At 45.7% G+C, this 14,425-nt stretch overlaps 1 protein-coding gene across 2 annotated transcripts in view; it reads left to right on the top strand.

Annotated features, from left to right (window-relative positions):
• Positions 1–14,425, top strand: part of MAP3K20 (mitogen-activated protein kinase kinase kinase 20) — a 187,435-nt gene that overhangs the window by 133,703 nt on the left and 39,307 nt on the right. For both annotated transcript variants that reach the window (XM_073646928.1, XM_073646929.1), the window contains exons 12-15: positions 9,121–9,165; positions 11,811–11,841; positions 11,928–12,067; positions 12,936–12,998. In XM_073646928.1, coding sequence (XP_073503029.1) covers positions 9,121–9,165; positions 11,811–11,841; positions 11,928–12,067; positions 12,936–12,998 — 279 coding nt within the window. The remainder of the gene's footprint in view (positions 1–9,120; positions 9,166–11,810; positions 11,842–11,927; positions 12,068–12,935; positions 12,999–14,425) is intronic.

Genomic DNA, 14,425 nt, shown 5'->3' with positions numbered 1-14,425 from the left:
TCCCTATAAAGATGTATTTTTACAGTGAGCATTCAATTTAAAGGAGTTTTTTTTCTAGGAAATACATCTATCACCTGTCCACAGGATAGGTATTAAACGTATAAACCAGGGCTGTGGAGTTGGTAAGCCAAACCAGCGACTCCGACTCCTCAATTTCCCTGACTTCTGACTCCAACTACGACTCCAAATCCAACTACTACTCCAACTCCACAGCATGGCAGAACAGATTCATCTCAACTAAAAGCCGAGATCCTTAGATCAGGAACAGAACAGACATTTATAGGACATTTCATAACTTTCCCAAATTCTTATGGAAAAATTTACAGCACATCCTGCATTGAACTACTGTACTAATTTATTATATATTTTAGGAGTCGGAGTCGGTCCATTTTATGCTGACTCCGACCCCACCAAAATGTACACCGACTCCACGATTCCGACTCCATAGACCTCTTATAAACGATAGGGGACCCCATGTTGGGATGTTCACCAGTCTTCCCCATAGACTTTGGACTGCAACACACAAGCCGTTCTATAAAAAGCGCACCTACGTTTATTCTGTTTTTTAATATGTAGATAGGGCAGATCAGTGGGGGTTCAGGTCCATAGAAAGGCTATTCGCTCATACACCACTCTAAAGCAGATGAGAAGCTAGTCGGCACATGATTTCCAATATACCAATTGCATACATGCGGACACATGACAACCACTGAAACTGGTTAGTAGAAAAATTCGTAACAGTTATTAGTATCTTGCTGAAAGTTTGCCCTGTGGTGGAAAACTCTTGTTCACATTTCTACTGGTATGACGAATGCATTTTAGACAGTTGTGTGGTAGCTGAATCTCATCCTATTGTAATAGGCCATGACCACACTCCTTGGAGAAATTACAATTAGGGATGAGCGGACCTGTGGAAGTTTGAGTTCTGGCAGTCGACCCAATCTTTATTCAGGTACCCGAACTTGAACCAGAACCCAAACCCCATTGAAAACAGTGGAGACCTGAACTTTGGATCTGGAAAAAAAAATCTCTCTCTCTCTCTCTCCTCCCAGACTTTACCCCGGAACGCCGAACATTGCAACGGACTTCCAGGGAAAGTTCATGTTTAGCGTTTAGTACAGGACACTAACTATCCGGTATGAAAGTCAAACTTTTACGTTCAGGTTTGCTCATCTCTAGTTACGATAAATAAATGGTATATAAAATTTAATTTTGTGCATAATTCTCATCTGCGCTTTAGTCAAAAGTTCCCCCATACACATCAGACTAATGGTCACATAAAAAGCCGATATTGGCGGGTCTGGCCGGCACTCTAATAAGTATGGGAGCTCCGGATAACTTGTTTTTGAAGGAGATGTCTATTGGGCATGTCTGATTTCGGACTGCCGATTCATTTGATCTCTTGGAGATAAGCCGCCATCATCAGTGATATCTAGCAACGGCTCTCTCATAGAAAACACAGGAGCGCCGAGTTTTCTGTGTATGGGAGAGATGCAAAGATGACTGCCGGCTGAACGATAAGCTAAACCATCATTCAGCCGACATCCTTCTGTTGTGTATGGCCGGCTTTACACCATGGATTATTAGATTAACAACATCATCTTGTTGAGAAACAAAAGAGACAATGAAAGAAGTAAATTGTGTATCGTAAATGGCCATTTTTACAAAGCAGATCATTTCCCGCTAGAATTTTATTTTGATGACATATTCTGAGTAATGTCTTCAGTAGTTTATTAATTTTTTTAAATTTCTTTAGCACAAAGCAAAGTAAATTGAGATACATGTAAATGCAGTAAAATAAGTTGTAAGTAGAAGAAAGAGCAAGAATGAAAGGCGGCCATCTGAGTGTAGACCGATGGATGGCATAAGTAAGTGGCAATAAAATGCACACTCACTTTTAAGGGTTGTTGATATAATGGACACAACATCAATGTAGGCTTCATGCATCCCTAAGGGCTAATAACTGTAGCCCTCCATCAGCGATGTCCCTCCAACAAGGGCATCTCTGCTTTACCTATGAATAGAGAACAAGGGTGGAGTGACTGATGTGTTTGATTTTTATTTTTTATTTAGTTATTATTATTATACTTGCTAATATAGTACCATCATATTCCACAGCGCTTTACAGACATTATCATCCCCGTCCCCATTGGGGCTCACAATCTAAATTTCCTATGAGTATGTGTTTTTGGAGTATGGGAGGAAATTGGAGAAACCCACACAAACACTACATATAAAAAGCATCCTTACAATGCATTTCAGCTTCATACAAACTCCTTGCAGATGTTGTCCTTGGTGGGATTTGAACCCAGGACCCCAGCGCTGCAAAGCAACAGTGCTAACCACTGAGCCAGCATGCTGCCTATATAATTTGTGATATACTACATATAAAAAGCATCCATACAATGCATTTCAGCTTCATACGAACCATGCTCATGTACCATGTAAAATACAGTGATGTTTTATCAAAAATAAAAAAACAGAAAAAAATGTAGCTACCGCATGTATGAAATAAATCAAGAGGGGAGAAAAGAAATTGGGAAAATAAAAGGTGATGCTCATGTATCCAAAGATCAAGGGGCAAGGGGATAGGGAAAAAATTATAAAGAAGGACTAGGTTAATATCTTATGTTATGTAGCATCGGCGTCTCTGCCCCCTGCCAGGCAGAAACGCCGCTCCCCTTACCGCCGCGGTCCTGCTCCGGCGTCTTCAGGCCTCCCTTCCGCTACTGCTGGTGCACGCAGCTTCCCTGGCACTGTGCTTAGGGCGCGCGCTCCCTCCCTCTTAAAGGGGCCGTGTGCGCCGTCCTAAAAAGTCCCCGGCCAATGGCCAGAGGACTTTCTCTATAAAAGGCACCTCCTCCAATATGGAGGTGCCTGTGCAAGGTTGTTGCTCTGTGTTTCTTACTTTGCTTCAGCCCTCGGGTCCCTCTGCAAGTCAGTCCTGTCCGCCAGTCTGTTCTTAAGTCCAGTCCGCCAGTCTGACTACTATCTTGCCGACAGTCTGCCTACAGTCCAGTCCGCCAGTCTGTCTATGGGCTCTGCCCTCCCGCTTACCTGGAAGCACCTGCCTGTTACCTGCCATGCCCGCCAGCCTGCTTACTTGGAAGCACCTTCCTGTTACCTGCCGTGCCCGCTTGCCTGCTTATCTGGAAGCATCTGCTTGTTACCTGCGTGCCTGCTTACCTGGAAGCACCTGCCAGTTTCCCGTTGTGCCCGCCAGCTTGCCTACCCGGAGCACCCGTCTGGCTATCAGCCGAATCAGCCTGCTTGTCTACCCGGACCACCCGTCAGCCTGCCTGCCGTGCTCATCCGCTGTACCGGTCAGTTCCTGCCTTCTGACCCATGGGAGTCACCTGCTTTCATACAAGGTCAGTCCCAGAGTGGCACCTGGTCCCTCTGCTCGGTCCCTCCCTGGTTCACGGAGTCGACTGAGCCGCCGTGCGACCTTGGTCAGGCCGAGTAAATACTTAGTTACGCTCCTCTGGTCCCTCCTTGCACCACAGCACCGAGGTTCCACCACCCGGAACCGTAACAGTTTGCAGGGGCCATGGAACCCGGTGGCCCCCAGGCTCCTTCACTTTCTGACCTGTACCAGGAGGTTTCTCGTCAGAGATCCCAACAGGAAACTATCCTGACCTACCTGCGGTCTGTCAACTCCCACCTGGACACGCTGTCCATCCCACCTGTGTCCGTCTCGAGCCGAGCGGCACCTGCTCCGGTGGCACCTCAGCCTACTAGTTCCATGGCATCCGGCCCTGGCCCCTGGCTCTCTGCGCTTCCACGTTTTGGTGGTGACCCCGTCTTATGTCGGGGTTTTCTAAACCAGCGCACGCTGCACTTTGAACTCCTGGCACATCAGTTTCCCTCCGACCGGGCCAAGGTGGCGTTCATCATGTCTCACCTCACCGGGGAATCATTGGCATGGCTAAACCCTCTATGGGAGAGAGGGGATCCCCTGGTGTCCGATCTTCCGGCTTTCCTCACTGCCTTCTGGAGGGTCTTCGATGAGCCCGGACGAAAGACTTTTACTGCCTCCTCTCTTCTCCGTCTCCGCCAAGGGAGTCTCACCGTGGGCCAGTATGCCATACATTTCCCCACTCTCGCATCTGAGCTTGCTTGGAACAACTAGGCCCTTTTGTCCACCTTCTGGGAGGGTCTTTCCGGATGGATCAAGGACGAGATAGCCGGTCAGGACATTCCTTCCACCCTGGACGACCTGGTGTCACTAGCTACCCGGATTGACATCCGTTTCTTGGAACGAGTTAAGGAGACTACCCGGGAGAGAAGATTTCCTCGTCTCGCTCCTGTATTCCAAAAACCTATCTCGCAACCAGCAATTCCCCGGGCACGCTCGCCCGAACCCATGCAAATTGACCAGACCAAGATGGTCAAGTCTCACCAAGAGACGCACCAAGCCGAGGGGAGCTGCTTCTACTGTGGCAGTAAGGAGCATCTTATCCGTTCCTGCCCGGTGAAGCCGCGAAACTCCAGTGTCTAGGATCGCTCGGAGAGGTCGTCCTAGGCAAGAGTAAATCCTCTCCATCCTTGACTCTATCTGTTTCTATTTCCAGTGGTGAGACTCGCTTCTTTGAGACCGCCCACCTGGATTCCGGAGCCGCTGGGAATCTCATTTCTCAGGCCCTTGTGGGCGGTATCAGATTCCTACCAAACGACTGGCCGAACCATTGGCAGTCGCTTCCGTGGATGGGAGACTCCTTCCGGAGGCCATCTTGCTCGTCACAGAGCCTGTAGCCCTTCAGGTGGGAATACTGCACTCGGAGAGGATCTCCTTTCATGTGCTATCCGGACTCTCTCACTCCCTTTTGTTAGCTCTACCCTGGCTACAGAAACATGAACCCGTCCTGAATTGGCGATCTGCTGAGGTGCACCGTTGGGGGCAGGATTGCCATGAGACCTGCCTGGTTCAGGTTCGTCCGGCTTGACCTCCGTCTACTTCAGCTAATCTACCTGGTCTGCCGGCACCCTACTGGTCCTATGCCGACGTCTTCGACAAGAAGGAAGCTGAGACACTACCACCTCATAGGCCGTATGATTGCCCAATCGACCTGGTACCCGATGCTTCTCCTCCCCGTGGGCGTATCTACCCCTTGTCGCTGGCTGAGACCCGGGCCATGTCTGAGTACATTGAGGAGAATCTTGCCAGGGGATTCATTCAGAAATCTACTTCCCCGGCTGGAGCAGGATTCCTCTTCATTAAAAAGAAAGACGGCTCGCTACGGCCGTGTATCGACTACAGGGGTCTTAAGCAGATTATCATCAAGAATAAGTACCCCCTGCCTCTCATCTCTGAGCTGTTCGACCGCCTTAAAGGCGCGAGGATCTTCACCAAGCTCGATCTTCGTGGGGCGTACAATTTGGTCCGGATCCGTCAGGGAGACGAGTGGAAGACGGTATTCAACAACCGGGAGGGTCACTATGAATACCACATGATGCCCTTTGGTCTCTGTAATGCCCCAGCCGTCTGGTTAACGACATCTTCCGTGATCTCTTGTATTCTTGCGTAGTGGTGTACCTGGACGATATCTTGGTCTTCTCTCCGGATCTACCCACACACTGGAGGAATGTTCGTCAGGTTCTGCTATGGCTCCGGCGGAATCGTCTCTACGCAAAATTCGAGAAATGTCTCTTCGAGCAGACTTCCCTTCCTTTCCTGGGATATATTATCTCCGAGACCGGTCTTCGGATGGACCCCGAGAAGGTTTCTGCCGTCTTAAAATGGCCCTGACCGGAGGGGTTGAAGGCGATTCAGCGATTCCTGGGCTTCGCAAATTATTACCGCCTCTTCATCCCTCATTTCTCCTCCCAGACCGCTCCCATCTCCGCGCTCACCCGTAAGGGAGCAAATCCCAAAGAATGGACTTCCGAAGCGGAGGAGGCCTTTGTCTCCCTAAAACAAGCTTTCTCCTCCGCCCTGTGCTGCACTGTCCGGATTGCTACAACCAGTTCTTCCTGGAGGTTGATGCTTCCTCCTCCGGAGCGGTGCTCACCCAGATCTCCCCGTCCGGGAGAATGGTAACCTGCAGCTTCTTCTCCAAGTTCTTCTCCTCATCCGAGCGCAACTACTCCATAGGAGATCGTGAGCTGCTTGCCATCAAATTGGCACTGGAGGAGTGGCGTTACCTGCTGGACGGGGCTCTGCACCCAGTGATCATCTACACAGACCACAAAAGCCTGGCCTATTTACAAAACGCTCAAAGACTCAATCCGCATCAGGCCCGGTGGTCTCTGTTCTTTGCTCGATTCTGCTTTACTCTACATTACCGCCCTGCGGACAAGAACATTAAAGCCGACGCTCTATCCCGCTCATTCCTGTCCTCCGACCAAGAGGAGGAGCCTCTGCATATCATCGACCCCTCCAGAGTAATGACTGTGGCCCCGTTTGGCCTGTCTTGTCTTCCACCCGGTAAGACTTTTGTAGCTGTTCAGGATCGTAAGAAGGTTCTTCTCTGGGGTCATTCATCCAAACTAGCCGGCCATGCAGGCCAGAGGAAGACCTTCCGACTCATCGCCCGGCATTACTGGTGGCCTTCTCTACGCAAGCATGTTGCGGATTTCGTCACGGCTTGTTCCTCCTGTGCCCGTAACAAAGCTCCCAGGCATCTTCCCGCCGGCCGTCTCCTGCCTCTACCCGTACCTTCCGCTCCGTGGCAACACATTGCTATGGACTTTATTACGGATCTCCCTGTTTCTGCCGGTTGTACTGTCATTTGAGTGGTTGGTGACCGCTTTTCTAAAATGGCCCACTTCATCCCTCTGCCTGGTCTCCCGTCCGCATCTGTGCTGGCTAAGGACTTCATCCATCACATCTTTCGTCTCCACGGCCTACCCCTCCACATTGTGTCTGATCGCGGGGTCCAGTTCACTTTGCGCTTCTGGAGAGCTACGTGTAAGCTGCTGGATGTCACCCTGGATTTCTCCTCTGCTTATCATCCTCAGTCCAATGGTCAAGTGGAACGTATCAACCAGGTCCTTACCAGCTTTCTCCGGCATTTCGTCAATGCTCACCATAACGATTGGGTTGAGCTCCTACCATGGGCCAAGTTCTCCTATAGCAACCATGAGAGTGAGTCTTCTTCCAAATCCCCATTCTTTGTGGTCTACGGTCAACACCCCCGGATTCCGTTTCCCATCTCCGCTTCTGTGGACAATCCTGCCGTGGAGTCTCTGGTCAGCAAATTTTCTACTATTTGGGAAGACACTAGATCTGCTCTTCTTCAGTCCTCTGAGCTTATGAAGAAACATGCCGATAAGAGACGTCTGGATCCGCCTCATTTCTGTCCGGGAGACAGGGTCTGGCTCTCCTCCAAACATGCTCTGCTCAAAATACCATCGTATAAGTTGGGTCCGCGGTTCATCGGCCCGTTTGAGGTTCTCAAGCAAATCAATCCCGTGGCTTACAAGCTAAAACTCCCGGCCACCTTACGGATTCCCAACTCCTTCCACGTATCTCTCCTCAAAGCAGTTGTTCTTAATTCTTTTTCTGATGATCCAGGTACCACTCCAGCTCCAGTCTCCGCTGAGGATGTCTATGAGGTAGAGAACATTTTGGCCACCAAAAGGGTAAGAGGAAAAAACTTTTCTTTGGTGGATTGGAAGGGGTTTGGCCCGGAGGAGAGGACTTGGGAACCCAGGGAGAACATCCATGCCCCTCTTCTTCTTAAAGAATTTCTTGCTGGCCTAAAATAGAGGGGGCGTAAAGGGGGGGGTACTGTAGCATCGGCGTCTCTGCCCCCTGCCAGGCAGAGAAGCCGTCCCCCTTACCGCCGTGGTCCTGCTCTGGCGTCTTCAGGCCTCCCTGCTCCAGCTGCTGGTGCACACAGCTTCCCTGGTTCTGTGCTTAGGGCGCGCTCCCTCCCTCTTAAAGGGGCCACGCGCGCCGTCCTAAAAAGTCCCCGGCCAATGGCCAGAGGACTTTCTCTATAAAAGGCACCTCCTCCAATATGGATGTGCCCGTGCAAGGTTGTTGCTCTGTGTTTCCTACTTTGCTTCAACCATCAGGTCCCTCTGCAAGTCAGTCCTGTCCGCCAGTCTGTTCTTCAGTCCAGTCCGCCAGTCTGACTACTATCTTGCCCGACAGTCTGCCTACAGTCCAGTCCGCCCGTCTGTCTATGGGCTCTGCCCTCCCGCTTACCTGGAAGCACCTGCCTGTTACCTGCCGTGCCCTCCAGCCTGCTTACCTGGAAGCACCTTCCTGATACCTGCCGTGCCCGCTTGCCTGCTTACCTGGAAGCACCTGCCTGTTACCGGCCGTGCCCGATTGCCTGTTTACCTGGAAGCACCTGCCAGTTTCCCGTTGTGCCCGCCAGCTTGCCTACCCGGAGCACCCGTCTGGCTATCAGCCGAATCAGCCTGCTTGTCTACCCGGACCACCCGTCAGCCTGCCTGCCGTGCTCATCCGCTGTACCGGTCAGTTCCTGCCTTCTGACCCGTGGGAGTCACATGCTCTCATACAAGGTCGGTCCCAGAGTGGCACCTTCTCCCTCTGCTCGGTCCCTCCCTGGTTCACGGAGTCGACTGAGCCGCCGTGCGACCTTGGTCAGGCCGAGTAGATACTTAGTTACGCCCCTCTGGTCCCTCCTTGCACCGCAGCACAGAGGTTCCACCACCCAGAACCGTAACATGTTATTGGAAAAAGGAAAACTGTATGTAAAGTGGTTTTGTTTAATAAAAATTATCTGATTCAAGAAAGAAAAGAAAGATACTCCAAGCTAGGGAAACTTTCTGAGACTTTCTGGTTTATCTAGTGCAGTGTTCCCATACTCCGATCCTCGAGGCTCACCAACAGGTCTTGTTTTCAGGATTTCCTTAGTATTGCCCAGGTGATGGAATTATTGCCTGTGCAGGTGTTGAAGTTATCACCTGAGCAATACTGAGGAAATCATGAAAACATGGCCTGTTGGACTGGAGGACTGGAGTTGGGGAACACTGGTCTAGTGGAGAAGAATGGAGCTCAACCATGCAATTTACTATTGTGAACCAAAGTCTAAGGACATGTAATTCAATAACACCATTTTGTAATGAAGGCTGTGATATCGATAGGGAATATTAATCCAGAAATATTAAACTTATTGTTCTTTTTTTCTCCTTTTCCTGCAGCTGCTGCCCTCCTTTGATATTTATTCATGGACTGAGGAAGATGTGGTAAGCTAAGTTAAAAGATATGGAGACGTTTATTAAAACAGATGCTTCATATGACAATCTTATGACAAATTTATTAAAAATATTTACTCCATATTAGTAAAATGAACAAAAGTGCACACTCCCTTATACATTTGGTGCATGCTGGGCTGTCTTTGGGTCCAAAATTGAAATCTGAAGCCTCATTCAGACATCAGTGATTTTTCACGTAATCTTTAAAAATTCTGTATTGAACACATATACGTGAAAAACGGACGTCTAGAAGTGGCCTTTTTTCCCATGAACAAAGTTAATTTTAATCAACATTTTTAATCAATAGATCTTTGAATAATGATACGATTCACAGTTTGATATTTTTAAAAATAATGTTCCTGTGCTGAGATAATCTTATAAATGTGCCCCGCTGTGTACTGTGTAATGACTGTGTCTGACCGTGCTGGAACATGGTCTGATTATACCACAGCTCCTGGGCAGGGGAGGAAGCAAAGGAGTATACAGACAGGACAGTATAGGATCACAGCTGATTCTTTCAGGTAAAATATTGCTTAAAAACAGGCAGTGAAATGTTTTACTCACAAAAAGAATCAGCTGTGATCCCCTGCTGTAATGTCTGTATACTCTTTTGCTTCCCCCCCTGCCCAGGAGCTGTGGTATGATCAGACCATGTTCCTGCACGGTCAGACACGGCCATTACACAGTACACAGCAGGGGCACATTTATAAGATTATCTCGATTATCTCAGCACAGGAACATTATTTTTAATCTCCAATTGTGGAGCTTATTTTTATTCCAAGATGCATTAATTAAAAGGTACATTGTTCGTTGGAAAACCCCTTTAAGTAACTGCATCAATAATTGAAAAATAGTGTTTTAAATATGAAATAATAGGGTGAAATGGAGGAAATATTTATATACAGCCTTGTATGGTGATAAAACAGTTACCATATTTGATAAATCTGTTAAAATATTTTTGGACATTTCGTTAGGTTGTAGCAAAAAAATAAATAAATAAACCTTCCTATATTCAAATAATTTAGATCAATACCGAGAAAAAAAAAAGAAATAACTGATCTGAAATCAGTGGAAAGTCACTTGTTAGCAATTTTTAATCAGGGGGTTGTTGCAGTGGAGTTTCTAGTAGCAAGCTATTTTGACTGCCTCGGAGGCACACCATCTGCGGAAATTGGTTTTACAGTGTGACAGTAATTATAGGTTAGTTGCCAGTGCGACTCGCCTTTGCAATGGCATTTTCCACAGGCTCAAGGCAGGATACGGTTAGAAAGCTGTACGGGTTCATGGAAGTAGTCCTTGGCTTCAGGTGTGAAGGGTACAAGGGGCCTGTGCTTTGGTTGGAATAAAAAAACTATAAAATTGAGCTATCATACCTAATATGACTGCCAATATTGGTGTCAGCATCCTAGGTAGCAGGATAATAAAGGTCCTGGTTGTAGTATTTTCTAATTACAATCATAGTCTCCGGTCTCAGCTCTTCTGCCGTCTTCCCATTGTCCAATATCATTCTGTATATACTGTATGTAACCTGATATATTTGTTTATTTTAACTTTTCGATGTGTCTTTTTGTTGAGAAAAGCTTGTTTCTGAAGAGATTTACAACTCTGATGTTACAGATGAGTCAAGTGATTTGTGAAATTTTGCCAAATTTTTAGCCATTTTTAGCGTTATGTCATTATAAGTAGGAATTAATATTCACTAATGAATAAAGATCGATGATTCAAATTTTGCAAATATTGAATATGGGTAATTTTGTAATTATCTTTGCTTCCTAGCTTTAGACAGAGTTGTTCTTAAGGCTCCCATACACATTAGATGAAAGTTGTCTGAATCCACCAATATCAGTGGGACCGTCCGACCATCTAATGTTTATGGAGGCCTCCCAACTCTCCCCTGACTTCTTCTGTTTCAATTCAAGTGCACTTTTATCTGGTAGTGACATTCTCCTATCTCCCTTATGAAAACACATGTGGGTCATATGTATCTGGGGGTTTGGCAAGAGAGCTGTCAACTGAGCAAGCATTCTGCTGAGAGCTTTCTACGGTGTACAGTCAGCTTTAGCCTGTAGGGACCAACCCAACTATGGGGGACGTCCCGACTTTCCTCTCAACCCCAGTCCCATTGATGTAAAGGTCAAAGCCATAGCTTTATTTTATTACATAGCCCATTAAACAGAATCTTTGCCTTGAGATCCTAAATAGTCTGTAAATGTTGAATCAGAAAATGTTGAGTAGCGAAACACAGGCACCAAATACAATACAAATGGTTCATGAGTACATCAGAAAACCTGAGCTTGTAAAAGATGGAGAATGGACGCATACTCTTCTGCAGGAAGCAGGTGACCCCTACATCCTTTTGCTCCACATTTTAGCACTTTCAAGAAGCCAAATCCCTAATACCCTTTCCTACAAGTTTGTGTTCTGCCCTCTCTTGCCCCAAGTGCAATTTCCAGCCATGACTTGTATCTGCCTGAGGTCACTTGCACCTCTTATAGTTATAAGCAAAAACTAACCTGTTTATGGAGTAGAAGTCTACCATGTGGAGGACCAAAAGAGCCAATCAAATGACCAGAAATGTTTACACAACAAATGATAATTCTATTATCCGATACTGTATTTTTCCTGTCTTTTCACAGTCTTTCTGGGTACAGCAGTTGGTGAAAACCGGTGAGTCTATGAAGTCATTTACCAATTTTATTGTTTCTTCTCTGTGTGTCGCTCGGCTTCCTTTCATATTTCTCTTTCATTTGTAGATGACAACTCCATTTCGCAGAACATTTATCCTTTTCTATTTAAAGAGCACCACATTACCGGAAAGAGATTGCTCTTACTGGAGGAAAACGATCTGAAAGATATGGGCATAGTGTCCAAAGGTCATATCATCCATATGAAGGTGTGTGCAAAATGCCGTTATAGAAACACATTAGTAGTGGTCATAATGGAGGTTCATCATAGTCTGTATCCTTGGGAAATAGTATGCTGTAAGAGCCATGGCCAAACTGGAATAGAGAATAACTCCAGTAGAGCAAAAGATTATCATTAAAGAAACTCTCCTCACATCAAAAGTTTTTATCCTCTTAATATATCGCAATCTTCATATTATATAGCACTCTGTACTTACAATTGCTCATTTTACCTTTCTACCTAGCTAATTCTTCTCTTTTCCATTAGATTCATTACATCATGTGATTTAAAACTGACTAGCTGAATCCTTCTAACCTCTATGTAGAAACAGGAGGTCAATTTTCCCTGCATGAGTCATCACTGCAAAAGTCCCTGACGGGGAGGAGGGAGCGGCTGGATCAGGAGTTGAAGAGGGGAATGATAAATGCAGAGAAAACAGACTTCCTATTTCTACATAGAGAAGAGAGAAGAATTAACTGGGTAGAAAGGCAAAATGAGCAATTGTCAGTACACTGGGCTATGTAATATGATGATTGCAATATATTAAGAGGATAAAAACTTTGATGGGAGGAGTGCTTCTTTAACTTGGTTTCATGTGAATTGGTTAGCAGGAGTATTATTATAGTCTATGTTCTCATTCTTTATTGGTTTGTACCCACACATCTATTTGTTAATTCCTCCTCCAAAAGATCTGATCCATAAGTGGTCTTAAATATGTCCTGAGGTTAATTGCAACCATACTCAACTGCATATAAATGAGATCCACCCTAATATTTCTTGCTAGCAAGTCTTTCTTGAAAACATAGAAAATGTATTTTCCTAGACATAAGTAATTATATTATTATTTTGTTTTGCAGGCTGCAATTGAAAAATTGGCATATGATTACCTGGCTCTCTTTCATTTCCCTCCATTAATGAAGGTAATACTTTAATACAAGTTTATTCTCATATGCGTGTGGGAAAACAAGAACAGGATGTGTTTTTAGACTTCTATGGGTGCTGTAGGATAGGGCATGTTGACATTAAACTAACTTTTTGCAGTATTTCCACTTAGGAGGTCCTCATGCACCTTAGATTTGTGCTAGATGTTCCTAAACTTTAACTGGATCTGTTGATATTTATGCGATCTCATTGTGGATCAGCTATTTGTTAGCGGACACCTTTATATCCAGTATCCTATTGTTATTTTTTTCAGGAGTCTTCTACTAGAGACATGTCAGGAAATGACAACACATTTGTGTGCTACCATCCCCTGTCATTACCAAAATAGAGGGGTTTGTGACCCAAGTTAAGCCATTGAATGCTGCTAAAGATTATTAAAGGGTATCTTAAGTTGACCATGTCTTCAAAAATTTCATTAGGGAGAAAGTTATCTCTCCCGACTCCCCATACACATGGGCCCTCTGCTCGTGATAGAGGAGAAAGACGCCGCCTAACTCCTCTGCCAGTGTATTATCTACTCTGAAAACAAAAAGATCAGAATTTCTGTCCCCCAGGGAAGAGTTAAAAGACATATCATATGGTTGTCCGATCTGACCTCGGGTTTAGCCAACTTTTATCAACTGTGTATGGGAAATATTAAGATTCCCATACATCATAGGTAGCTGTTGGCTGAACACACGTATATCACCCAGTCCTCTAATATACTTGCATGTAAGGCGAGATTGCAAGTAACTGTAATACAGAAAGGGGAGTAAGTAGCTTGTAGATATCTCTGGTGGCGGTTTGGACACATGTCCAATACTGTGGTCTCAACATCATCTGTTACAAAAGTTGGCAGGCCCCCATATACTGTAAATTCATGGTCACCAGGATCATCCAAAATGAGTGGGTTTTCGGCAATATTTCTCTAATGTGTATTTACTGATTCTCCTAATTCCTCATCACCAATGGTGGGATCATCTAAATTAAGTGGGATTTTCCTGTAAGAAAATATACAAATGAATGAGAAAATATATTAAGATACAGTGGTACATGATAGGCACAACATGAAACACACATACGTAGAACTCAGGTATCCATTACATTGAATTAGAGGTCCGCTAAATTCCGAAATAAACACAAAAAAATTCAGCAAAGCGAACAGTCACTAAAACCCTTCTTCAAATATGTCTCAGTTTATATACATAACAGGACTTGCTGTGCGTTCTGAAATGAAATTCTTAACCGGTGACTTAGAGGACCAGAAATCCTTTGTTGAAACTAAATTAACTCTATGATACAGGCAGAAAAAGCTGCGTGCTATCCATTCTCTATTCACATCCGCTAGCAGTGACGATTAAGATCAGCTGCTGCAGACTCTGCCAACTACAGACTATCTATGGATGAAAATCTTGGAAAACTGTGC

This window comes from Phyllobates terribilis, unplaced genomic scaffold, assembly GCF_046119375.1.
Source record: "Phyllobates terribilis strain yellow unplaced genomic scaffold, ASM4611937v1 Scaffold_9__5_contigs__length_417890890, whole genome shotgun sequence".
Classification (NCBI taxonomy): Eukaryota; Metazoa; Chordata; class Amphibia; order Anura; family Dendrobatidae; genus Phyllobates; species Phyllobates terribilis.
The sequence above is the reverse complement of the archived record's forward strand: the minus strand, read 5'-3'. Positions and strand labels throughout refer to the sequence as shown.